Source organism: Octodon degus, unplaced genomic scaffold (assembly GCF_000260255.1).
Source record: "Octodon degus isolate 3935 unplaced genomic scaffold, OctDeg1.0 scaffold00089, whole genome shotgun sequence".
NCBI lineage: Eukaryota > Metazoa > Chordata > Mammalia > Rodentia > Octodontidae > Octodon > Octodon degus.
In genome coordinates this window covers 7,990,391-8,014,492 of record NW_004524665.1, presented here as the reverse complement: position 1 = coordinate 8,014,492, position 24,102 = coordinate 7,990,391, and the positions used below count along the sequence as shown (strand labels likewise).

The 24,102-nt window shown below is 51.2% G+C and overlaps 1 protein-coding gene across 2 annotated transcripts in view; it reads right to left on the bottom strand.

Annotated features, from left to right (window-relative positions):
- Positions 1-2,325: 2,325 nt before the first annotated feature.
- Positions 2,326-24,102, bottom strand: part of Ube2f (ubiquitin conjugating enzyme E2 F (putative)) — a 40,211-nt gene continuing 18,434 nt past the window's right edge. For both annotated transcript variants that reach the window (XM_023722057.1, XM_004637343.2), the window contains exons 3-10: positions 21,628-21,657; positions 17,828-17,893; positions 13,099-13,166; positions 11,580-11,650; positions 8,003-8,060; positions 6,704-6,736; positions 5,212-5,274; positions 2,326-2,912 (exon numbers count right to left, since the gene is read on the bottom strand). In XM_023722057.1, coding sequence (XP_023577825.1) covers positions 2,862-2,912; positions 5,212-5,274; positions 6,704-6,736; positions 8,003-8,060; positions 11,580-11,650; positions 13,099-13,166; positions 17,828-17,893; positions 21,628-21,657 — 440 coding nt within the window. In that variant the 3' untranslated portion in view covers positions 2,326-2,861. The remainder of the gene's footprint in view (positions 2,913-5,211; positions 5,275-6,703; positions 6,737-8,002; positions 8,061-11,579; positions 11,651-13,098; positions 13,167-17,827; positions 17,894-21,627; positions 21,658-24,102) is intronic.

The following is a 24,102-nucleotide window of genomic DNA, read 5'->3' as shown; positions in this document are numbered from 1 at the left end:
CAAGCATCTTCTCCACAGTCCAAAGCCTGTGCATGCCTCCATCCGTGGTGGTCAGTCTCCTGAGTCTATGACACAGCCTAGGCTGGCCTCAGACAATCTACAGGTGTGCACCACCACAGCCTGCTACCATGGGGATTAACTATAGTTAATTGTAGGGGATTAGCTGGTGGTCAACTTGTTATACCCAGCTGAACTGAATCAGCATGGTGCTGGGTGTAGGAGGCGCACCTGAGAATTATGTCCGCAGTATAAGAGGAACATGAGAGAAGCTGCTGGTTCTCCTGCACTGCTCTGCTGGAGGATCTTGTCACACTGGCTTTCCTGATGAACTCAGCTGTCCTTGCAGGAGCTAGGACCTTCGAGGTTGCTGAGAATGGCTACAGTTCATTGGGGTGGGGGACCTCTGGTCCTCTAGAGCACTACTTCCTGACTCTGGAGGGGAAAACTGCACTGCTTAGCCTCATGGAGAAGCTTGTCACATCAGCTTTGCTGATGGTAACTCCCTAACTGGGAGTCTGTGCTTGCTTGACTCCTGGCCAAGGCCAAGGCAACAGGAACCAGGTACCCCGACTGAGAGGGAGGGAGGAGAAGCCTAGTGAGGAAGACCAATGATGCCGAGTCCCACTGTGTGTGGGGTGGGTGGTTCCCAGCTACGCAAGCTGTCCTGAGGATGCACATATGGCTGCTTGGTGACCCGGGCCAGAAGTGTCCAACAGAGGCTACAAGCCCTCAGGGCACCAGTGCAGACTGGTTGAGCCAATCCCCTAACAGAAGACATGGCTTCCTGTGGCCCCAAGCTATACCCCAAAAACAGCAAATGAAAAAGCAGACCAAGGCAAGGGCCAGAGGCACACTGCTCAGGTTGACCCAGCTTCTCCATCTGAGCAGTGGCTGCCCTGCCTCAGGCCCTCAGGTTACCCTGCAGCAGCACAAGGACAGCTGCTGGTGCCTAGCCGGAGTGGGGCCATCCCAAGGGCAGCCCTATGATGGAAGGGGTGCTGTGCCAGCAGCCACGGGTGAGGGTGGCCAAGAGCTGGAGCAGGATATAGTCAGTGGTCATGGATACTCAGCCACTCAGACTCCCACCAGGACAGGTCAGCTGGGACCATGAGGTGCAAAGCCTGGGGTACTGCTTGGGTCTGAGGGTAGATCTGAAGCCTCCTGTCTGGATTTCTGCTTGACAGAATTTATCACTCAGCTATCTGGGAATCTCTTCATGATAGGCCCTCACTGTGTCTCGAGCTGGCCTTGAATTCGCAGGGACCCTCCTGCCTTAGCCTCCTGAGTGCTGGGGTCCCAGACAGGCATGTGTAACTGTGCCCAGCTTTGAAATGTCATTTGAAGAGTTAATCTCTGATAAGGGCAGGATTTTTCTGCAGCACAGATACTTCGCAGTCAGAACTAGCAACTGGCATTCTCAGTGTGAAGCACACCTATGAACGGAGTGACAGGCACCAGCACCCCTTCTTTTGTGGAAGTGCACAAAGGAGAAAGTCCCACCAGGCCTGCCCAGCCCTGGCCCTGGAGCAGAGGCAGTGTGTGCTGGCACAGCTGGGACACGGTACCTCAGCACCCATGCAGTTTGCTCGGTCCAGCCTGCCCTTCCTGCTGCACCCAGGCTTGGGGCTATCAGCCAGGCGCCCCCAGCTCTGGCTAGCACAATTCCTGACATGAGAAGGGAGCAAGAGTTCCATCATGTGCCCGCTGGGGCCAGGCTCCTCTCACTGCCAGCTTCTCTTCAAGAATGGCAACCTGAACACCACAGCTGGCAGTCAGAGACCATAGAGGGCGCGGGAGTGTGGGGCGGAGGCAATGAAACCAGACACGTGCTTATTGTGCATAGGGGTCTGAACGCTGCGTGAGGCACGGTCCGCTTCCTGTCTGCAGACTCTTCCTGTGTGCTAACCTGGCCGAGCCCAGCAGCAGCCCTCCAAGCCCTTGGGGCTCCCCAGACAGCACGGGACTATGCCCGCCAGGCCAGTCACCAAGATAACAGGGAGCAGGCTGGGTACTCTGACAAGCAGCGACCAACTCCAGGCCTACGACCATGACAGAACTGCCGGCCCCAGCCAGCTTCTCGTGGACAGCATGAGAAAGGGCAAGATGCCCTTTAGTGACTTTTGCCATCCAGGTCAGTTTTCTGGTTCTGAGATCTGTACCACCTCTGGACCCATAAGCAAGAGCTGGTGTTTAGGAGCAGACCCAGCTACACTTGGACAGATTGAGTAATGTGGCTTTCAGAGCTGCTCTGTATTTCTCTTCTGTGGCTGCTCGACCCCACAGCTTTCTGTCTGCTCTTTACAATGAAAATACAAACTAAATGAGTAGAAAAAAATAAAAGCATTAAATTGTACAAATTACAAATCTCTTCCAAAATATACTTACATTAAATAAAATGCGCATTTCAGTAAGAGCTACAGTGAATGACTATGCATTCTGGGAAGCTTCACATCTAGGCAGGGCCAACATTCACAGAGGAAGCTAAGAGAACGTGCGTCGGTCACAGTTTGCGCGGGCTCTTCTTGCCGATTAGCGAGCACACTGGACGTGCCCTTCCATGCCCCACAGCCACCCCTGAGCGGGCGCCAGGGAGCAAGCGCAGTTGCAGGCTGAGTTCGGGATAAGTCAGCCTAGATAGCCCAGTTTTGGGAAAGTAAACACGTTAAGGGAAGCAGACAAAGCTCTAGAGCCAGACACACTTTCCTGCTGTATTTATGCTGCACTCTCCAGCTACAGTGGGCAGTCAGGAGGATGTCTTCGCCAGGGCAGGGCAGCCGCAGGACAGGGACAGCCCACGGGGCTGAGGGGCGCGAGGACGGGAGGCGGCCCGCGGGGTCCCTGGCCGCAGTGTGCTCCTCTCATCATCTGGCGTAGCGCTTGATGTAGTCGTCCACTTTGTTCCGGAAGTCCTCCTGTGAAGGGAACAGGAAGAGTGAGACCCCAGGCAGGGGCTGAGGGGAGCCGGGCCAAGGGCCATGTTCCACACTGCAGGTGGGGAGGGGGTGTGAGGTCTGGGCAGAGATCCTATGAGGAGCCCGTCCATACCGAACTGCAGAGATGGCAGGGTGAAGCGGGCAGTGTGGCCACGGCCACTGTGCTGCAGATCGGGTGAGCTATGACTGCTGCTTTCTGGAAGTCCCTTGTTTCCCGATCTCTGCCTCCTCTGTGACTCCATCAGGGGCTGCTACCTACTGGGAATGCATCCGCCCCAGGTACCCAGCCCCACCTGCAGGCTGGCCACCCCGCCCAGGGGAAAGCTTGGCACTCTCCTCAACAACAGGACAGGAAGTCCAGCTGCCTGGGTGCCTGGAAGCCTCTGACAACAAGGTCACAGGAGCCCAGGATGCAACCAGGCCACCACCAGCAGGGCAGCTCTCTCCAGTGTGGCCGCTGCTCCAGATCTGTCCCAGATCTGCTATCCCAGGGACAGGCACACACTCCCACTGGGATGAGTAAAAGAGGACTTGCAGTGCCATACAGTGCAGCAAGCTGGCACACACCCGGCAGGGCCAGCGCACACTAACGCGCCACATACTCTGGTGGGAGACCCTGCCTGCAGCTCCTTTCTGCAGGGCCACTGCTCCGGCCAGTCAGGAGCCAGGCAGCTGCCCCCAACATACTGAACCAGCACAGGCACCCACTCCAGGCTAGGAGGCCACTCTGGGACTGCTCCCATGCTCAATGTTAAAAATTAGCTGTGCCTTGGCCCCAGGGGATGGCTGCCGCTGCCAACTCCTCATACTTGCCAGTTCTGCTGCTATAGAGCCTCTGTGACAGGGGCTGTGCAGAGGCCTCCAGCAGAAGCCCTCCAGGGCACGTGCAGTGTCCCCAGAGGCAGGTGACGTGGGCAACTCAGCAGGAAGACTTCCGCCTGTCGCCTGCTCTTGGGACAAAAGGCTGCCACTCTGTCTCAGTCTCTTCCTCTGCTTACCTCGCCCAGGGTGAGCAGGGAAAAGTCGAGCACAAGGCCCCGGGCTGTGGTGCAGGACAGCGGTGTGCAGGACACACTATCAGGCTGAGCCCCGGGGAGTTCACAGGGCAAGCTCAGTGGCTGCAACTGGGCAGAGAGCCCTTGACTCAGACCAGACGAGCCCCCACCCTACACTATCTCCTCGGGGACAGGAACCACAGTACTAGCATGCCTCCTCTGCCCCTTCTTTCCCAGTAGGCCTGAATATTTTGTCTCCAGATAAACTTTCTGAACAGGAGTTCTGCTGACGTCTCAGACCCAACAGGCATTGACAGCTACACCACAGGCTGGAGGCTCAGTCACCCCTGAGGACCCCCACCCCCAACGAGTTTCTTGAGGGAAGAAGGAAGCAGGCAGTTGCCTGTAGTGCACAGAAATAGCCTGGCAAGGGTTGGACTTGCCGGGACACCATCTGAGCCAGGGCCCCAGGCCCCAGGGCCCACTTCTAGGACTTCTTTCTGCAGAACACAGCACCAGTATCAATGCATGAAAGTACAACAGCCAGGCATGGTTGTTGTGCACCCCTGTAATCCCAGCACTCAAGAGGCTGAGGCAGGAGGATTGTTGTGAGTTTGAGACCATCCTGGACTACAAAGCGAGCTCAAGGCCAGCCTGACCTGCATCGCCTGGTCTCAAAAACACAGAAAGAAAAAAGACAGACAGACAAAGAAAAAGGAAGTGCAACATAAGTTTATTGACTGGGGCCAGGGAGATGGCTCAATAGAATAAGCACTTGCCTGGCAAGCGCAAGGGCCTGAGTTCAATCCTTGGTTCGGGGGGGGGGGGGAGTTTACTGACTTACTCTTTGTAGCTGGAAAAATATCCAAGGGAAAAACCTGAATGCCCACCAAGGAGAGGATGGTTTCAAAAAAAAAAGTCTGGTGGAGCCACTTACAGAACATAAGGCAGCTGCTCTAAGTGAAGTGACGTTCTGTGCTTTGGCTTTGAGGGAAAAGGTTGTTTCAAGAGGAACTGAAGATTCAGAGTAATGCACAGGCACGTTCCGCCCTGTTCCCAAGGGAAAGGAGTCACTGCCCATTTTACATCACTCACCCGAACCTTTCCTTGGAAACCTCATCTGATAGAAACTGCTCCTCTAGCCTCAGCTAACAAACGTTTCCTGAGAGCCCACAGGTGGTGTGGTGCCTTCTGAATCCACTTTCCACTTCTCCCCTACATGGGCCAGGGTCATATCTCTCTACCTACCACGCCAGGCTGGCCTAAGCCCATCATGAGCTTACCTTGTCCCGCAAGTGATGTTCTGCAGCTTCGATATTCAGTGGATCATCAAAATTCAAAAGATCCTTAAATGAGAGAGACCCAAAGTAAATGCTGGAAACAGCCTCCTATCCTGCTGTCTAAGCTGGCACTGGAAGCAGCCGTGGAAAAGCAGAGTACCTGGAGGCCTTCACAGCTGCTGCTGGGGGTGGCCGCTGCTGCTGGGGGCAGGCACCACCTGGAGCTCCCAGCACTGGCTGCCTCCCTGACCAAGACCTATCTGGGCTTGATGCAGGGCCCCGCCTCTCCTGCAGGCTTCTCTCACCCCAGCCCTGCAGGATCTGCTGAAGTCACTGCTTTGCACTGTGTCCACAGTGACAGTCACAGAAAGTTAGTGTGTATCTCTTCAGAAATTAGACTACATTTGGGGATTATATTCCTGATTTGGAAAAAGTATGTGTATAAGCACTAATCTACTAGAAACAGCAGAAACGGTAAATCTCTATGGTTATTCCGAATAGGAAAATTAGATTCCAAGGTCGGGAAGCAGGAGAAAGCATGAGGTACATATTTTATGCCATTCCTAACACACAGACAGGCAACTTTAGATACACAAAATTGTTCACTGTCTTTACCATATGCTTGCCCTAAGATAAATACACTGATTAGAATAACATCACAGGTTGAACCCAGACTTTTGACTGACTCTTCAGAATTAGGAAACTTTGAGGCACTTGGAGATGGTAGCTAGTGGGGTTGCACCAGATCATGTTTTTGCTGAAAACCAAGAACACGAGCCAGCCGTGTGCATGCCTAGAATCCCAGCACTTTAGGAAGCTGAGGCAAGAGGACCTCACGTCTGGGCCCCGTCTGGACAGCTTAGCAATACTGTCTCAAAATAAAAATAAATGAGTAAAAGGCTGGGGGTGTAGCTCAGCATGAAGGTGCTGGGTCAAATCCCCAGTGCTGCCGCTGAGGACAGGAGCCGAGTGGCTGAGGGGTGCAGACAAGACGTGCCGCGGGGCACCACAGGGGGCTGTGAACATTCCCCAAGGTGGGCTGCTCCCTCAAAGGACTGGGGTTCTTAATTCAAGAGGGATCCCTGAAACTTATTTCTCTGAAAGGCCTTTTGTCAAGACCCCAGTGCCAGCATTCTGTGTCCTGCCCACAGTCCCGGAACAGCAGCCCTCACAGTGCCCCTGAGGGAGGGAGAAGGACCTCAGACTCGGCTCCTCAAACCTGGAGCTCCAGGCTCTCACATGCATCTGTCCTCACCCACCCAGGATGCCTGGAGCATCAGGACCCAGACACCTTGGGGACCTGGCCTGGAGAGCCCTGCTGCCTCACCCCAGGGTCACCCCACTGTGTCTGGCCCCTGTCACAGCTCCATTCCTGTGGGAGCGATGCAGAGGCCAAGCATGAGGGGTGTGCATGTGACCTCCAGTGTTATCCCTAAGGTGATATGCAGATGGAGGCCAGGGAAACCAGAGAGCTAGTGTGCAACCATATACTTACAGTGAATAAAGAGTTCAACCCCCAAACAACATCCTGAAACAAGAAAACAGAAAACTATTTTCAGGCTCCTGTGCACGGAAGCTTTCTAAACTCGTGACCAACAAACAGTTCCTGCTCTATATGGGAACCTGTCTTTAGCAGGCACTGTTTCCAGATGGGAAATGAAAACCACTTTTCCTCAAACCCTGGAAAACTGAAAAAAACCCGGAGAAGACCCGGAGTAAGATGAGTGAGGAATATCTAAGGGACACCCAGAACCCACTCAGACACCAGCAGCAGGCAAGCTGGCTGCATGTGCAGCTGAGCGCCACCTCAGCCCCTCCAGTTGTCACCAGCAGACACGTCAGGCTTTAGCCAAGAGACTCATATAAAACATTCAGTCTAACATCAACTGTGCTGTACGGTCAGGCACAGGCCAACTGCCCATATCTGGCGTCCACTTAATACCTTTGCTTTTGTTCCTTCAGGCACTCAGAGAGGTGCACATTCCAAGGACCAGACATTTTCATTAAAATAAAACAAAACCAGTGCTGTTCTGTCTGGCCTGACTCTTGATCTGCGGCCACCAGACTTCATCATGCGTCTGCCTCTGCAGCAGCTGGAGAGCGTGTCGTTTGTGAGCTGCCTCTCACGACACGCCCATCGTCTGCTGGCTAGCAGCTGCACTCGCCCCTGCCTGCCTTCTCTTCACCAAGCCACCTGGCCGGACCCTGGCATCCAGGACTAGCACAGGAGTGCGGGACAAGCACTGTGTCTGGTGAGGAAGGGGCAGCCAGGTGGGCCGCTCAGCAGGCTAAGCCAACACACCTTCCCTGCAGAGGCTCCAGAGGGAGCAGCAGCTGTCAGGTGGGGCCACAAGGGCACGGGCCTGTGCCTGTGCTGGGCTGCCCTGTGGCAGAGACCAAGGTGGCTTAGGAGGAAGTGGACCACAGTGCTGTGACTGAGACCAGGTGGCAGTCCAAAGGTCCCTTCCTGCACTGTGCCTGCCCCTGCAGTGGCCACATGGTGACAGCCACCTACCACATGACAGTCCATTGGCCTCAAGGAGTGATCACCATACCAGTGTGCAGGCCTTTGTTCTGAGCACCTAGGTCTCGCGCTATCCCTGTAACAAGGGCCATGCGGCTCCTGTGGTGGCTGACACCTGCTCCAGGCTTCTCTGGCTCCTGAACACCACGACCACTGACCCCTAAGGACTCATGTCCAGCCAGATGACCTGGCAGTGTGCTGTGCTCCCAGGATGTGGGGGCCTAAGGACGAGCCCCTGGGGAGGACTGTGACCCAAAGACGCCAGCTCACCTTCAGCGTTCTCGTGGGAGCCCAGCCAGTGCCATCGATCGAGTGTTCTCTCAGTAAGCTGAAACAGACAGAGGTAGTCAGTGCAGAGCAGCCGCTGGGCACCAAGCCGCAGGCGCCCCTCAGATGCGAACCCGTGTCCTTGTACCCTGTGTAGCTTCCTTATTCACTCTACACACAGATCTTTAATCCTTGGCAAAGAAGTTTTTGGTATGCTCCAAACAGCACAGAACATTTGTCGTTTCAATACTGAGAGAATGACAGTACCAGGAACCATGGAGTAATGGAGGCTTTGAAGTTATGATGTGTGGTAGGCCCAATCCTAAGTTCCCCACTTGCCACCCTAGAAAAGACAGGCCAGGGATACAACTTGCAGCGGGGCAGCCTCCAGGAGCCTGCCCCCCCCCCACACATACACAACCACATGAACTTCTGAAACACAACATCTTAATGACTTTTTTTTTTTTTTTAAGAAAAAGGTTAAAACAAATACAATAAAAAGGATTTCAAGGGGCCAGGGAGATGGCTCAGTAGGATAAGTGCTGGACTGGCAAATGCAAGGATCTGAGTTCAATCCCCGGTTCTGCTGAAAAAAAAAGGTTTTCAAAAGAGAATCTGCGGATTGGTGCAAAATTCCAGGTAGCAGGGCTAACCAGGTAGCTCAGCAGACTAAAGCACCTGCTTAGGCAGGCGCAGGGATGGGGGTTTGATCCTTGGCAGGCTATACTGGCCCTGCCCCCAGGGCTAGCTGAGATAGGGACTGAGACTGGGCGTGGTGGCATGTGCCTGTAACTCCAGTGCTTGGGAGAATTAAAACAGGATCACTACAAGTCTGATTTGTGTAGTGAGACCTGTACTTAATAAAAAAAAAAAAAAAAGGAAAGAAAGACCCTGTACTTAATAAAAAAAAAAGGAAAGACCAAAAATAAATAAATAAATAAATAAATAAATAAATAAATAAAATCCCAGGTAGCAGCTCCTTGTAAGGTTGGACTGAGCCTGGTGGTACACCCCAGGTCCTGCAGGTGAAGGGATGCGGTATGCCGAGGTCCTGCAGGTGAACGGTTGCAGGGTCAGGGCGTGCCAAGGTCCTACAGGAGAAGGGGTGCAAGGCCAAGGCGTGTGGAGGTCCTGTGCATGTTCAGATGCATGTTATATTTTTCTCATGGCAACAATGTCCCATAATTTGTGAACTAAGATTTGTTGTCAAGCTTCTTTCTGGAGATAGCTGCCTTTGCATTTGTTAATTATACTGCACATACCTTTGATCTACACAGAGAGGCTGCTACGCTAACATGGTAACATCAGGTTTTTACAAAGGGCTGTTAACTGTTACCTGTAACAAACTTAAATGGAGTATAGCATGTCCAAATTCACTAAGTCCATTTAATTTATTTATTTTTTTTTTTTTCCAGTACCAGAGATTGAACTCAGAACCTTGCACTTGTCAGGTAAGCACTTATTCTACTGAGCTTTCTCCCTGGCCCTACTATTAGGTCAGAAAATCCAGTCCTCTACTAGTTAGCTGGACACCTTTCTGCCTGCAGAGGAAGCAGTGAGTGAGCCTAGCCTAAGCAGGCCTCAAAGCTCATGGCTTCTGAAGCTCCCTGGGAGCCGCCACGGGCCTACAGGCTTTCTAACTCAGGGGAGCACAGGTTGCAGGGTGCGGGGGTGCTCCTGAGCAAGCCTGGGCTTCCCTTAGGCCCAGCACAGGCTCCAGCACTCTCCACTCACTCCTTGTGCCCCCCACACAAGCAGGACCTACAAACTGCTCTCTGCTGGTGCAGCTTGGTCAGCAGCAGCAGGCAGGGAAGGAGGGGCAACAAGACGGCCCTCCAGCATCCTGTCAGCAGCACAGTGTGCACCAGGACCCCATACCTGGAGACAGGCAGGGGAGCAAGGGCCACCAGCCACAAGAGGAGCAGTGCTCCAGCTGCAGGGTAAAGACTGGCCAACCTGGTACCCTCTGTCCTCACTGGACACCTGCAGTCCTGGCATGGGACTTCCTGGGTAAAATCCCTGGCAGTGAGCTGACAAGCTGAGTTACACAAGCATGTGTGAACACAGGTCAGGTGCAGACTGCATGAAGGGCCCGCACAGGTGCCCACACCGTGCACACGCCAAGGCAGCCTGCCGCCTCCACTGTCTGCTGCCGTGTGGCCAGTACTCCTTTTTTTGTCTGTCTGTCTTTGTTTCTTTCTTTTCTTTGTACCAGAAATCAGACTTGGGACCTTGCACTTGCCAGGCAGGTGCTGAGCTATCTCCCTGGCCCAGCACTTTTTCCAGGATACTATGCATCTTTCTTCTGAGCACTTAGGGCTGTCTACACATAAGGATATCTACCCGACGAGGCTTTCTCTTTCTGTTTTGTGCTTTTTGTCTGTTAGTTTGTTTTAGGGTAATGAGGACTGAACCCAGGGTCTTCATAGTGAGCTACATCCTCAGCCCCTCTGAATTGTGAGACAGGGTCTGGCTAAGTTGTCCAAGCCAGGTTGGAACTTGCAAGCCTCCTGCCTTAGCCTCCAAGTGGGCAGGAAGATGGCCATATACCACCATGTCCAGCTGTGTTTAAAGACGTGCTGACCAGTGCTCCCTGTGGGGGTGCTGGATTTTCCTTCAGGCCACCACCTACCTTCCTAGGACACTTTAACAGTGAAGCCTGGCACTCCTGCTCTGGGCCTAGTGCTGACCAAGGCAGGAGGGCACATGGGAGGGAAGTGGGGCACACCACAGGGCCAGACAGTGGGTCCTGTGTTAGGAAAGCTGTGGGCTTTGGCTCGACACTTAAGGACAGACAGGTGAAGCCAAAGATATGCCAGTACAGCCACCTGAGGAGGGCAATGGCACGGTTGGCACTGCTGGGACGGGACAGGGCTCACAAGTGGAGCCTCAGCAGTCAGGCTTCCTTCCCCAGGGGACCAGTGGCCCTGAGTGACACACTGGAAAGGAGTGGGGGCATCGAGAGGCAATGAGAGCACCCAGGTCACAGCAGTCTGGGCTGACAGGGAGAGAACTCACTCAGGAAGCTGCCTCCCCTTCCCAGTGGGGCCTCCCACCCATCCCAGCACTGCGCCTGTGGGCCATGTTCCAGCCTGGCCCACAGCCCCAGTGACCATGATGACCACCACCATGGCTCCCTGGTACACAGAGACAAGACATAGAAAACTGCCTGCACCGCACCCATCCACTAGGGGTACTGCTGAGCCCAACACTATGCCACCACACCTGTGCACCAGGGCGCTGCAGGGTCCTGAGAGCTCCTGCACACAGTCAGAGCCCCTGCACACAGTCAGAGCCACTGTGGAAGGGTCCCTAGTGCAGGACCCCAGGTCTGCCAGGCTCAGTGATGCTTCCTCTCCCAGCTTCCATCAGTCTTCCTCTGAACTCTTAGCTTGAATCAGTTCTGCACAGGCAAGGTGGCCAAGGCCAAGGCCTCAGAGGCACAGCCTGTCTCCAGGCCCCACAGGAGGCCCCACCTGCAGCACAGTGTGGGCACAGGTACTCTGGCATCTCTCAAGACACAACCAGGAGGCTGGGGCTCTCACACGGGCACCCCAGGGCAGAGGAAGCTGACACTCACCTGAGACAGATCTCCCCTGTCTCTGTGATGTTGGGATGCCAGATCCTGGTCAAGCACTTCACTTTGGGAGGCTGCAACAGAGAGAACCCTTGTGGTGCAGATGGTCTCCCCAGACCGTCACCTCCAAGCTGTCTCAGCCTTGTCCCAGCTGCTAGAACCCGTGAGCATCTAAACACCCTTGTTTGTTGGGAAAAAATAAAATTCTGGAGAGTAAGATTTGGCTTCAAACATGAGTGCTGCAGCCACTGAATGTGGCTGGGGTCTGGGGCTGGCTGAAACTAGCAGCACAGGGGCTGGCTCCTGTGTGCATGCTGCTGGGCCACCATCAGACTGTTTTCTTTTCTTTTCTTTTTTTGAGAGTATCGCTATGTACCCCAGGCTGGTCTGTTCAGTGATTCTCCTGCCTCTGCCTCCAAGTGCTGGGATGACAGACATGTGCAACACACCTAGCCAGGTTATTCTTTTCTAGTGATAGGCTAAAAGGCCAGAGGACGTCAGGAGGAACACACATATGGATGTTCACATGTGGACCTGTACTATATATCCACAGTAAGGAAATTAGGGGCTGAGGAGATGGCTCAGCGACATAGCGCCTGCCTGATAAGTGCTACATCCTGAGTTCGATCCCCAGCACCACAAAAGGAAAGGAAAGGAACGGAACAGAACAGAACGGAACAGAAAATCATTAAGCTGAGCAGGCCACATGCTGCCTATCAGCAGCTTGTGCTAAGATGCATCACTGAGCCTAGCCACACCCTCTGGGTCCCAACCCGGGTGTGGGGAGCTGTCAGAATCTTCAGTTCAGTGGTCCCCCACCCAGCTCTGAGCTTTCTCATTTTCTCCCCACAATTCCCTCAGCCCAATTCTTCATTCACCGGCCAGGCCAATCTGCCTTCCATTGAGCAGGTTCTCACCCCACACATCCTGTGTCACTAAAAAACTCCTATCCGGTTCTGGGCCACATCAGAACTTGAATTTCTCTTTAAGCTGGGCCAACCTGAGCCTCTTCCTCGCTGTTGCCATTTCCATCCTCCCTCAGGATTCCCATCCCTTAGCTTCCTGTCATCTGTTGGTCAGTCTGCTACTAACCCTCAAAATCTCTGTCAGCTCTCTACACTCCACTCAGCTCCACGATGGCATTTGGCTTGACAGCTACTGAACAGAGTCTGGAGGGTAAGCACACTCTGGGGATAAACTACTTATCGCTTAGCAAGCCACATTCCCTCAAAGTCTAAAGCACATTTTATATACTTCTAGAATTCTGGCCTTACACCATAAACAAAACTAGTGACTCAAAATAAAAATGTCTTTCTTACTTGCCAAGTAAGAGTTGCATAAAATATACAGGCAGACTGCCTAGCACAGAATATGCATTAGCCTCTCTGTGTTAAACTCAAATTCTGCTGATGGGTGGCATTTGGCACAAAAGCAAGAGGGGCTTATGTTCAGCCTGGTGTTCACAGGGCTACCACTAGCAGGCACAGCCAGGCTGGGGTGTTGGGCTGAACACGCTACTCACCACCATGTTGTATGCATCAGGAACTTCAGTTTCAAACTGAAATTTTCCACCCTGGTAGTAACCCTCATCTGTCAAAAAACAAAACAAAATTCCTTTTGAGACTGAGCCAGAGACAGACAGACAGACAGACAGACAGACAGACAGACAGACAGACAAACAGACAAACAGACAAACAGACAGAGACAGGGAGAGAGAAACAGAGAGAGAGAGAGAGAGAGAGAGAGAGAGAGAGAGAGAGAGCGAGAGAGAGAGCGAGCGAGAGCGCGCAAGCACAAGGGAAACTACAAGCAAATATTCAGGACATGGAAATGCGGAGAACCAAGAGAGTAGAACCAGGACTGCAGAGCCCTGCCCCATGCCCCTGGCCACCTTTGGCCCACAAACCCTCACTGACAAGCATGCTCCACCAGGGTGAAGGTGAGGACTCTTTCAAGACTGGGCCCTTTCACCCCACTGTCCAGCTCCCCACAGAGGCCCCCACCCCACCTCCTGGCATGCTTGCCCAAGTTGCTTCTCCCTCTGCCAGAGGCTGGTCTCCCACAGGAATGTCAGTTCTCAGGGACCAGGACCTGCATGATGCCAGGTTCTCAGCTGAGGTCTGATGCACCCACCCACCCTCTTCCAGGCAGGCCTCTAGACTGGTAGACTCCTGACTGGGGGACACATGAGGAGTGGGGGTACACAGAGAACCAGAAAGAATCAATCACACCTCAGCAAGTGCTCAGAGCAGCTTCAGGATAACCAGGCATGCAGGAGGCTGTACAGGCCCCCAAATCTGCAGACTGCCCAGGCAGCCCTTCTTGACTAGACTAGGAAGTGGCTGCCTGGAAAACTCCCAGCTTCCCAAGTGGCACAATGAGTGGCATCTTTAAAATGACAGCTCGACCTCCCAAAACACTGTCACAATGCACACACCTGCAGTGTTCTCTCATGACTTCCCTCAATGTTTGTATCAGAGGGACACTGAACAGCAGGCTGCTAACACCACACACACCACTAAAAACACTACTCCCAAAAGCTTTGAGACCGTCTCATCATGTCATGGCCCAACAGTTAAAGAGGGTGCTACATGGACCCTACCGTTTTTATTCTTTGACAACCTAACACAAGAAAAATGTTACTTCTCTTTGATTTTTACATCCATCTGCTACATACTAGTGATGCTGAAATTTATATTAGGCAATTGGCCACTTGTCTGTTTGAGAAGGGGTTTTCACTATGCAGTGCAGGCTAGCCGTGAACACGCTTTGTAGCCCAGGCTAGTCCTGAGTGCAGGGATTACAGGCATGTACCGTCACTCCCAGCATCTCTTTTCTTTTTCAGTAACTGAATTACTTTAACTGTCAACTGAGATACTGATCTTTTGAGTATCAATTTTTTTTAAAGCGCTCTTAAGAAAGTTCACCTTTGTGTTTTATACACAATAAGCAGTTTTTCTTAGTTTGCCTTTCAATTTCATTTGTCCTGAATGCTAGTTTTCCATTTGCGGGGGGAGGGGGGGAATGTTGTTTTGGGGTTTTGAGATAGGGTCTCACTATGCAGCCCAAGCTGGCCTCAACTTGCTATGCAGCCTAGGTTGTCCTCAATCTCACAGCGATTCCCCGCTCCACCCTCCCAAGTGCTGGGATGCCAGGCGTGTACCACCATGCCTAGCTAGTTTTCCATTTTTAGGAAGCCAGTCTTTCTTCATGGGCTTTGTCTTTGGACTCATGCTTTAAAAAGGTCTTCCCAACAAGATCACACAAAAGCCCTCCTGTGTCTTCTGGTAATTTTGTGGTTTAGCATATTACATTTAATCAGCCAATTCGTTCATCCATTATGCAGAATGAAACGGTATCGGTTTTCTAACTGGTTTAACCACCCCTACAGGATTTATTATTCTGTTCTGCCCCCACTTTATCTGCTATGTATATTTCTACTTCTTATAAATACCTCTGGATTTGTGGCTGACAACAGTCTTTGGAAATGACACCAATTTAGAAGAATGCTTAAATAGCTGAGAACTTTCAAGTTAAGATGCACCTTAAAAGAAAAGCAAGAGCATTCAGGAGCTCTGCCTGAGTTTCCAGGTGTGGCAGCCCTAGGAAGCCCTTGCCCAGCTCCAGGGACACCGCCTCGTGTGAACAGCAGAGCCACACTTGCCCACCCGAGCCTGTAGCCCTGGCCTTGCTCTCTGGTGCCCACCGTGGCTCAGAGCCTGACTACCCTGCGCTGTCCTGCAGCTGTCTGCAGGGCTGTGCTCCCCAGTCATGCGGCACCCTCTAGCTCCCTCTTCAGTGCCCAGGTTAGGCTCCCTCTGCCTCAGCTGCCCATCAGCCTCGGAGATGCCATCCCAGAGAAGCCTCAACTCATAACGGTCCCTTAACTCACTGCAAACAAGAGCAGGCAGCTCTTTCTTCCCGTTCACGCTGCAGCAAATCTCCAGGAAAGCGCCAGCTTCCAATCTGCTTCCTTGCCTGGGGCCTGCCCGGAGCCCCCCCATCAGGCCTACAGGTGGAGGCGGTGCCCAAGGACTGTCCCGGGCTCTCACTGACCCAGGCAGGCCTGCAGCCCCCACCCCTCAGCCCTGGCAGAGGCCAGCTCACTCCACACATCCACCCCATTGTTCACAACCCTGGTGCAGGCATGGCACACCACATCAAGAGCAGCCGGGCCAGCTCCACGTTGCCGCTCGTGGCTGCAGGCAGAGCCGCTCTCATCCTAGCAAGCTTGGGGCTGCAGTGCAGGAGGGAAGGGTTCCTGGCGCCCTATAGAGGGCTATGCTCCCCTCCACTGTGCTTTGCAGCCCTTGTCCTCCTGCCTCTGCTGAGCAGAACACCGAGTGGGCATGCCCAGCTTCCCATACTCCCTGCTCATCGCAGACTCTCCTCTCCAATGCATCTGGGTGCCCACTTCCCCATGTTCCTGCAGTGTCAGCGACAGTGCTCCAGAGGCCAGGTCTCCTGCCTGCTGCCCGCATCACCACCTCTCTCCCCTCGGGTTCACCTCATAGGGCTGTCCCTCGGCTGCACACTCCGTTCCAAGGCAAGTGGGAGCATCTGTGCAAGGTGCCCAGACGCCACAGGGCAGCCCTAGCATGTGGTGCAGGGCCATTGGGTGCAGCCTCATTGAGGTTCAAAGCAGAAGGCGCTGCCAGAAGCAGCCAGCGGGGGGGTTGGAGGGTGGCCAGGGGTAGGGGTCACTGAGAAAGCTGGTATTGGCACCGTTCCTCTTGTGAAAGCAGCAGAAGATGCAAGGGGCCAGGAGAGCCATCTGAGGATGGGGCCATGCTTGCCCACCTATAGCCTCAAGGGTTTACATCCCTTTTCTGGAGATGCCAGGGCTGTAGAACACCCCGTTTCCAAGGACAGGTTCTGCTATCAGCCTTGCCCCAGTGTTCTCATCTCTAAGTACTCGGTAGCAGACCAAATTTACACAGGTTCTCCAGCCCTGTACAGAACCTCCACACTGATAAGGAGAATTTTAAAGTTCCTGAGCACATGTCTGAAGTTAGGGTTTATCCTGTCATGTAAAACTTCCTACGAAGGGGAAATGAGGCCACAGGCCAAGGACTGTGTACCGGAACTCAGTAAGGACTGCTTCCACTTCTGAGCCAGCGGCCAGGTCCTCACTCCCAGTGCCTCACTCACTGCCCTCCCCGCAACCTCACTAGAACAATGCACAAACTCCCTGCTTCTGTGCGTTTCTCTTTTTCCGCCCACCTCAGGTCTGAGCCATAACCTGAATGCTACACCTGCCCAGTGATGGCAGAGAGGTCTGTGCACAGGCTGCCTCAAGAACCGCGCTGCATAGCGAAGCTCAGCCAGCCAGCCCCAAACTGACCACGGGCTCGCCACTTCTGCCTCCCCTGACCATGGATCATCTGTGCAAGGCGCCCAGACGCCACAGGGCAGCCCAAGCACACAGTGCAGGGCCATCAGGTGCGGCCTCACAGGGGTGACCTGCTGACACCAGCTTTAGACAAAGCAGCCCTCACCCTTGCTTTGTCATAAATCCTACAGCAGTTTTCATTCAAGTTTGTATCTTTAAAGTGACTGACACACTGACCTTTAGAACAGACTCAGTTCCCCCTAGGGATACTCTGAACACTTCAGCCTTCAGACAGCACCCGTGCGCGGCCAAGGACTGAAGCTGGTGACTCTCCCTTGCTGGCACCTCCTTACCAACATCAGTGCATGTCTTTCTCAAAGAATGGCTAGACTTCTGAGAACCTCTACTTCATCTCTTCTTCCTCCTTCCCTGTCCACCTACTGCAACATCAACTTCCTGCCACCCGCTGTGGCTGCTAGCACGGCAGAAACCTGAGAACTCCACAGCTGTACCCTAACTAGAATAGCCACAGCCCTGCCCTGTGGTCTGGCTGGAAGACAGGTTGTCCTGAGCAGCCTGGAGAGCAGGCCCTTGTTTGTTCCCTGAGGACAGCTGGCAAGCTGTGCTTGGATGCCCCACCTGACCCAAGTGCTGTGCACATGTTAGCTAGTCAGTCCTCCCAGAGTCCTGCCGGGCCCCTGCTCTGGAGGGGGCTGTGACTGGCAGTCTCTGACACTCTGAAGCAGGAGGGAGACTGGAGCCCCCACTCCGCACCATTCACTATTGGTGGTCCAGGCTGCTCCAGCCGTTGGACTCCACAGTTACAGCAGTGTGTTCTGAGCATCTCCCATCTTCATACAGCAGTTCTTATGCAATGTCTTAAATACTCTAGCAGTAAGGACAGAACAACACTGATTACCTGGGGTTACGGTTAGCTGAAAGCAGTGTAGCTTGTTTGGATCAGGAAAATGCACTTTACATGTACCTGCAAAAGAAATACACATCAGCAAGCTGGTGGCAGCAGACTGTGTGTGCGCATGCCTGAGCTCCCCTCAGGCTCCCAGGCAGACCAGCGCTTTTCCATTTGTCCCTCCCCGAGGGATTTTTTACTAGTTAATTCCAAACAGAGACACTTTCCTTCACCTCTTAAATGGGACTAAAAATAGACTTTTCCACTCATATCAAGAACTCTCCATTTTATCTTGAAAGGAGAGTTACACCCCAGGATGTTGTGGGCAGCTGAGTTAGACAGAAATATTATAGGCAGCTGACAGGGCTGGGCTCTCAGAAAGAGCCAGTATGTTAGACAAGATACCTTGCAACTGTGGGAGAGACACCTACGCTGTGGGCCAGACCTCAAGACAAATATCACATACAGACTCCCCAAGGATAAACATCAGGGAATGCTGCTCTAAACAGGCCCCTATCACCTTGAGAAAGCCAGGAAGAGTCACCAACCCAACACCCTGCAAAAGAAACACCAGTTCTACATTAGTGCCCATTGGATCCCAGATTAAGTCCATTTTACCTGAGTAATTGTCATTGTAATCTTATTGGTTGATTTTTCCCTCTTCATGCCCACTTGAGTTCCTACATTTGACACCTTAGACTCACAGCATGAATTCGCTCTATGAAATCCCTAGAAAAGGCAGGGTCCTTGGCAACCCACTTGGGTCCCCTTCTGTCCCTCAGATAGAAGCAATAAATACATCCTGCTCTTAACCTTTGTTATTCCCAAAATTGATTCCGTTTTAGAGAACACAAATGCATCCCAGCTATCTTTCATCTTGGGAGCTTCTTTCTCTTATACAAGGAATAACTGGGCGGCATGAGACAGTGCTGGGTGCTGCTCCAGTGACGGCAGGAGCCCACAGACACGCCTCCAGCCCAGCCTGCAACAGCCTGGCTTGCTGCTGAGGGCCTCTGCAGGCCTGGACAGTGACGTTCTGGGCCCCTGGGCCCTGGCAGGGAGCCTGGTCGGACATGCAAGTTTCCTGCAGGACCACAGAGGCACAGAGGTGTGGTGAGCACTGTGGGGTGGACACTTGCAGGCTGGCAATTTCAGTACTGTGTACAACTCGAAAGCAGCACATTGAGCTCTTCAGTCCATCTGCTAACTTTAGTCCCTCTGTTTACTTGGTTTCTGTTCTGTTTTTGAGACAGGGTCTTGCTGTGTCTTACAATGGCTTTGAACTCCCCATATGGCGAGGCTGACTGGGGTTACGCTATGTACCACCACTCCTGCCTTGTTGAGCTTACTTCTAAGTCCCACTGAAAACATGTGCTAAGTTTCACAAGGCAGAGAAATTCCAGCAGAATTAGCAGAATTCAAACACTGACTCAGAAACAACCTCAGAGGCCCCCAATCAGAAGAGCTGACGAGATCATAAGCCATGACAGATGCACCAAGTCCACAATGGCCACAGGCAGAGGGTGTGCACCCAGTCAGCACCCATCTCCTGACTCTGTCCCTCCTGCAGGCTTATTTCCAGGTCACATACAGGACAGACGTGTGGACCTGAACGAGCCAGGACTGCAGGGGGCTTCTTCAGGGGGACAGATAGATGGACAAGAAGTATTTTTAGAGGATCCACTGCCACCTCCCTTACTTTATAAGGAAAGAAGTTTGAGACTAACGAGTCCAGGACTTACCCCCAAGTCACACAGCCCAATCAGCCAGGTGTGGTGGCACACACCTGTCACCCCAGAACTCTAGGAGGCTGAGGCAAGAGGATCACCAAGTCGAACCCTTGCCTGGACAAGTTAGCAAGACCTTGTCTCCAAATGGAAAATTAATAAAGGACTGGGGACTTAGCCCAGAGCAAAAGCCCTAGGCTCATTCTCCAGCTCCACTCTTCCATCACAAACCCCAAAACTACAGGAAGGGCAGTATTTGTACTTGATCTCTGTAACTCTGATTTGGCAAACGTCACATTTCTTTATGACATATATGTAGGGAGAGCAGACAAGGAAGGCCTGGCAAGGATCTCAGTGAGCTGAGGCTAAGGCTCCCCTCTGAGAAGGGCGACTCCACTCCCTACTCTCTCATCACAAAGGAACACCGGGAGCAGCCCGTCTGAGAGAGACTGGCCCATCAGGATAAGGAAGTTATCACTTCCCTGGCAAGGGCAAGGGCCTGAGTTCAATCCCCCAATCCAAAAAAAAAAAAAAAAAAAATCATCAAACTCCTAAGAAACCCCAATGTTTTAAAGTTTAAGAACAGATAAACCCTAAAATACAAAAGGTAAGAAGTCAGGTTTTTGTCTTAGCTCAGCTTAGGAGCTGTATTAAAACTCAGGATGAAGCCCCTTCACCACAGGCGACAGCTGCTCGCAGACCAAGCAGCTCTGTCTAGCCCCGAGTCGGTTCACTGGGGTAGGAAGCTCTCTGAACTCCTGCGTATGGAGCTGCCTCCTAGCTCGGGATAACTATCAAACAGCAGGGCCACAAGGCAAGTGATTTTGTCTTCACAAATATTTTAGAAGGATTGTTATGCAGATAGTAAATATTTAAGTCTCTGGCAGCTTGTTTCCTTTGTAGAATAATGAACTTCAGACTTCTGGAAAACACAGCTGACCTTGTAAGCTAGTTTAGGTTTCCTATGTTTCCAGGAAGGAGGGCAGAGAACAAGAGGCACGTTAGCATGTCGTCATTTATCTGAAGCCAGTCACGAAGTTGTTTTGTTTCATGCTAGTGGGGCGAAGCTGTTTTGTTTCACGCTAGTGGGGACAGAACCCTGGGCTTTCTGGCTATATCCCCAGACAGGATCTTGCCAAACTGCTAACTTGCAGTGAGGGGGGAGGGGGGAACCTATGCTTGAACTTTAGATCCTCTTGCCTGGGCCTCCTACAGTGCTGGGATTGCAGCCACGCATTACAATCCCCAGCTTTCAGTTGTTTTGTTATTTTAACTACACTCTATACAGGGGCCAGGGAGATGGCTCAGTGGAGTAAGCGCTTCCCTGGCAAGCATGAGGACCTGAGTTCAATCCCTGGTTCCACAAAAAAAAAAAAAAAAAAAAAAAAAAAACTACATTTTATGCTTCCCAAGAACAGGTACTCATCCTCAGGACCCAGCATGATGCTGTGCCCTCTCCACCTTGCAGACTGGCGCTGCGCTGAGCAGTCTGGAGTCAGAAAGGCTGCACACTCATCCAAGTTCTCCCACTTGCCCCCAGCCCAGGACCCACCTAGAGGCAACCACGCCCAGCTACCACCACCCCCTATCCCCCACCCCCTCCCGCCTCTTGGCTCCTGCCAAACCAGGAGGGGGTCACAGAAAGCTCTAATACAATACACTGCAGCAGCCCAAGCTTTCCCACTCTGGTGACTTTAATTGTTTCTGGCAGGGCTAATTATAGGAAAAGACATTCTGATACCCATCACACAAGCACATGGCCTAGTAAGGGCTTTCCATGCATGGGCTGCAGTCGGCCGTGTGGCTGGGGCAGGAGGGGGGCACCCATGGATGTGAGGGCCACGGCCCTACCTCAAACACAAAATCCTTTCTGGACCAATGGCAGTATGAGTGCACACTACACCCAGAAACACTACAGAGCTCTGTTCTCATTATGCCCTCCAAAAATCCCTTTTATACAAAATTTAAAATGTCTAACATTAAAAATACAGGTTTTGCTATGAAGGTCATTAAGACACAAAACAAGCTTTTTTCATGCAATTCTATATAGCGCTTAATTTTGACTAAGGATACTATACTTACAAGGTAAATTAGCTTCAAGTTCTGCAACCTCTGTGGAAACAAAGAGACGATGGTTAATGTTACTCTTCATAACATTATAGCTCTAAATTAGCAATTTTGGGCCCAGCAAGATAGATCAGTGGTCTAAAGTGCATGCTTAAGCAAGTGCACAGGGACTGCCTTTTGATCCCCAGCACCACATGCCATACCAGCCCTGCCCCCCCAGGGGGGGGCAGGGCCAGCCACAAATAAATGAATAGATAAATAAATAAGCAAGCAAGCAATTTCTTCTCAAATACAGAAGAAAAAAATAAACTGCAATGAAATGTAATCTGGAGTTTGTACTTTAATCCCATGATGGTGATCCTTTTAGAGCGCTCAATGACAGAAACACCTGCTGCAGCACACATGCTATAGGCTCTCCACCACTCACCCACAGGCTGCTTTCAAATGCACCCAGTGAACTGCAGACGCTGACCAATACAGCCAAAGACCCCTGAAAATTCACTTTAACATTAATGAAAATTGTATCAAGTAAATAGACATTTCCTAACGGAGCAACCTGCTCTTCTCAAAATGTGATCTTTTATGGTAATAACAATAAGCTTCTCTTCTGGAGGGTGAACAACCTGTTAGCAGACCAAAAAATAGAGAAAAAAGAGGGCTGCAAGGAAAGCCAACATTTTGGCCCTAGCCTTCCAAGGTCAATTAAGACTCAGGACATATGAGAACTTGTACTGTAACACCATGTAACTCAGTTGTGTCCCAAATTTTCTGATCAAGGAGATTATCAAAGAGAAAAGTGATCGATGATGTAGAGTGTGCCTAAGGAGAGTCATATGGAGAGAAAACATTCTCTCAGGCTTTCACAGAGAGCACAATGGCCAAGCAATGGCCATGACTCATCCACATGGCTGACAGTGACAAAGGATCTACAATCTGAGGTACAAGGTTTCAGGATAAATCCTGAAAGGATTTGACTGACCTTATCAGATCCAAAAGCTACAATTCTTGGGGCGGGGGAGATGGCTCAGTGGAATAAGCGCTTCCATGGCAAGCACAAGGGCCTGAGTTCAATCCCTGGTTCCACCAAAAACAAAAAAAAAGAAAGAAAGAAAAAAGAAAGGCTACAATTCTTGTTGCATAGGTCTTGCTTTATCTTGGTCTTAACCATCCAGCAGAAGAGTATAAAAACAAAGTACAAGAAATAAAGCTATGTTGTTATGTTGAGCTGTAGGAGACTCAGGTCAACAACTTCTGACATTGTTAGTCAAGCGGAAGACCCAATACTATTATGGACTACTGGACTCTTTTGGAATATTTTGCTGAGTTCACACACCTATAATATTTGAATGATGGAACTAAACAAAAGAGGGGACATAGATGAATGTCCATTTTGTATCTGTGTATTCAAAATGGTTAGGATAGCTATATAGCTACATTCTCTTGATTCAAGGAATAGAGGGATTTGTTCTAATAGTGTTTGTAAATAGGATATCATGTCTGCATTTTGTAGAACAAACAACCACTAGGAAGGCAGTATGCAATGTGTTAATTATTGGAACTGTCCTACCAATTTGATTTCCAACTGTCTCATTGCTATTTGTCAATAAAATCATGGAAAAAAATTTAAAAATATAGATATAAAAAAAGAGTTTTTTTTTTTTTTTTGCCTCAGTTGATGATCTACATCGTGGGCTTGGAAATATCTTCTTTCTTCCAAAAGAAGACTTTTGTAGAGCCCTAACAAATAAAACAAATAAACATGGGAATGCTCTAGCTTAAGCCTGGGTAGAGAAAGGAGCTTCCCATTTGCTTCATTTTGGCACACCCAAGGCACACCCAGAGAAACACAGGGCTTCCATGTTCATCCTCTGAAAATCAGTGATCTCTCCTGACCTGATGCATAAACCAGATGATGCCACTGACTTTGACTGACTGTCCAGGTGACTAAGTCAAATGTAGATAAACTGATAAGACCAAACAACTCGAGCCAGGATTTCCTTCATGCAATCAGTTAAAAATCTATTTTTTTGGGCTGGTAAGATGGCTCAGTGGTCTAAAGCACCTACTTAGAACAAGCTAAGCTAAGCAAAGCACAGCACAGGGACCGCAGTTCGATCCCCCAATACCACATGCCAGCCAGCCCCGCCCCCTGGTGGGCTGAGCTGGCCACACACACACACACACACACTAAATAAATAAATATTTTAAAAAACGTTCAAAACTTAAAAAAATCTATTTTTTTTTTGGGAGGGGGACCGGGGATTGAACTCAGACCCTTGCACTTGCCAGGGAAGTGCTTATTCCACTGAGTCATTTCCCTGGCCCAAAAATCTAAATATTTTAAGTTAATAAGATTTATTTTAATCAGAGTACTAATTTCTCACCTTAATGTTACATATACATTAGAAATCAGGAAGTACACAGTGTTTTAAAGTGTTTGATAACAGATTTCTTTATTCCAATGAAAGATAATTGAATAAATATTTAAAT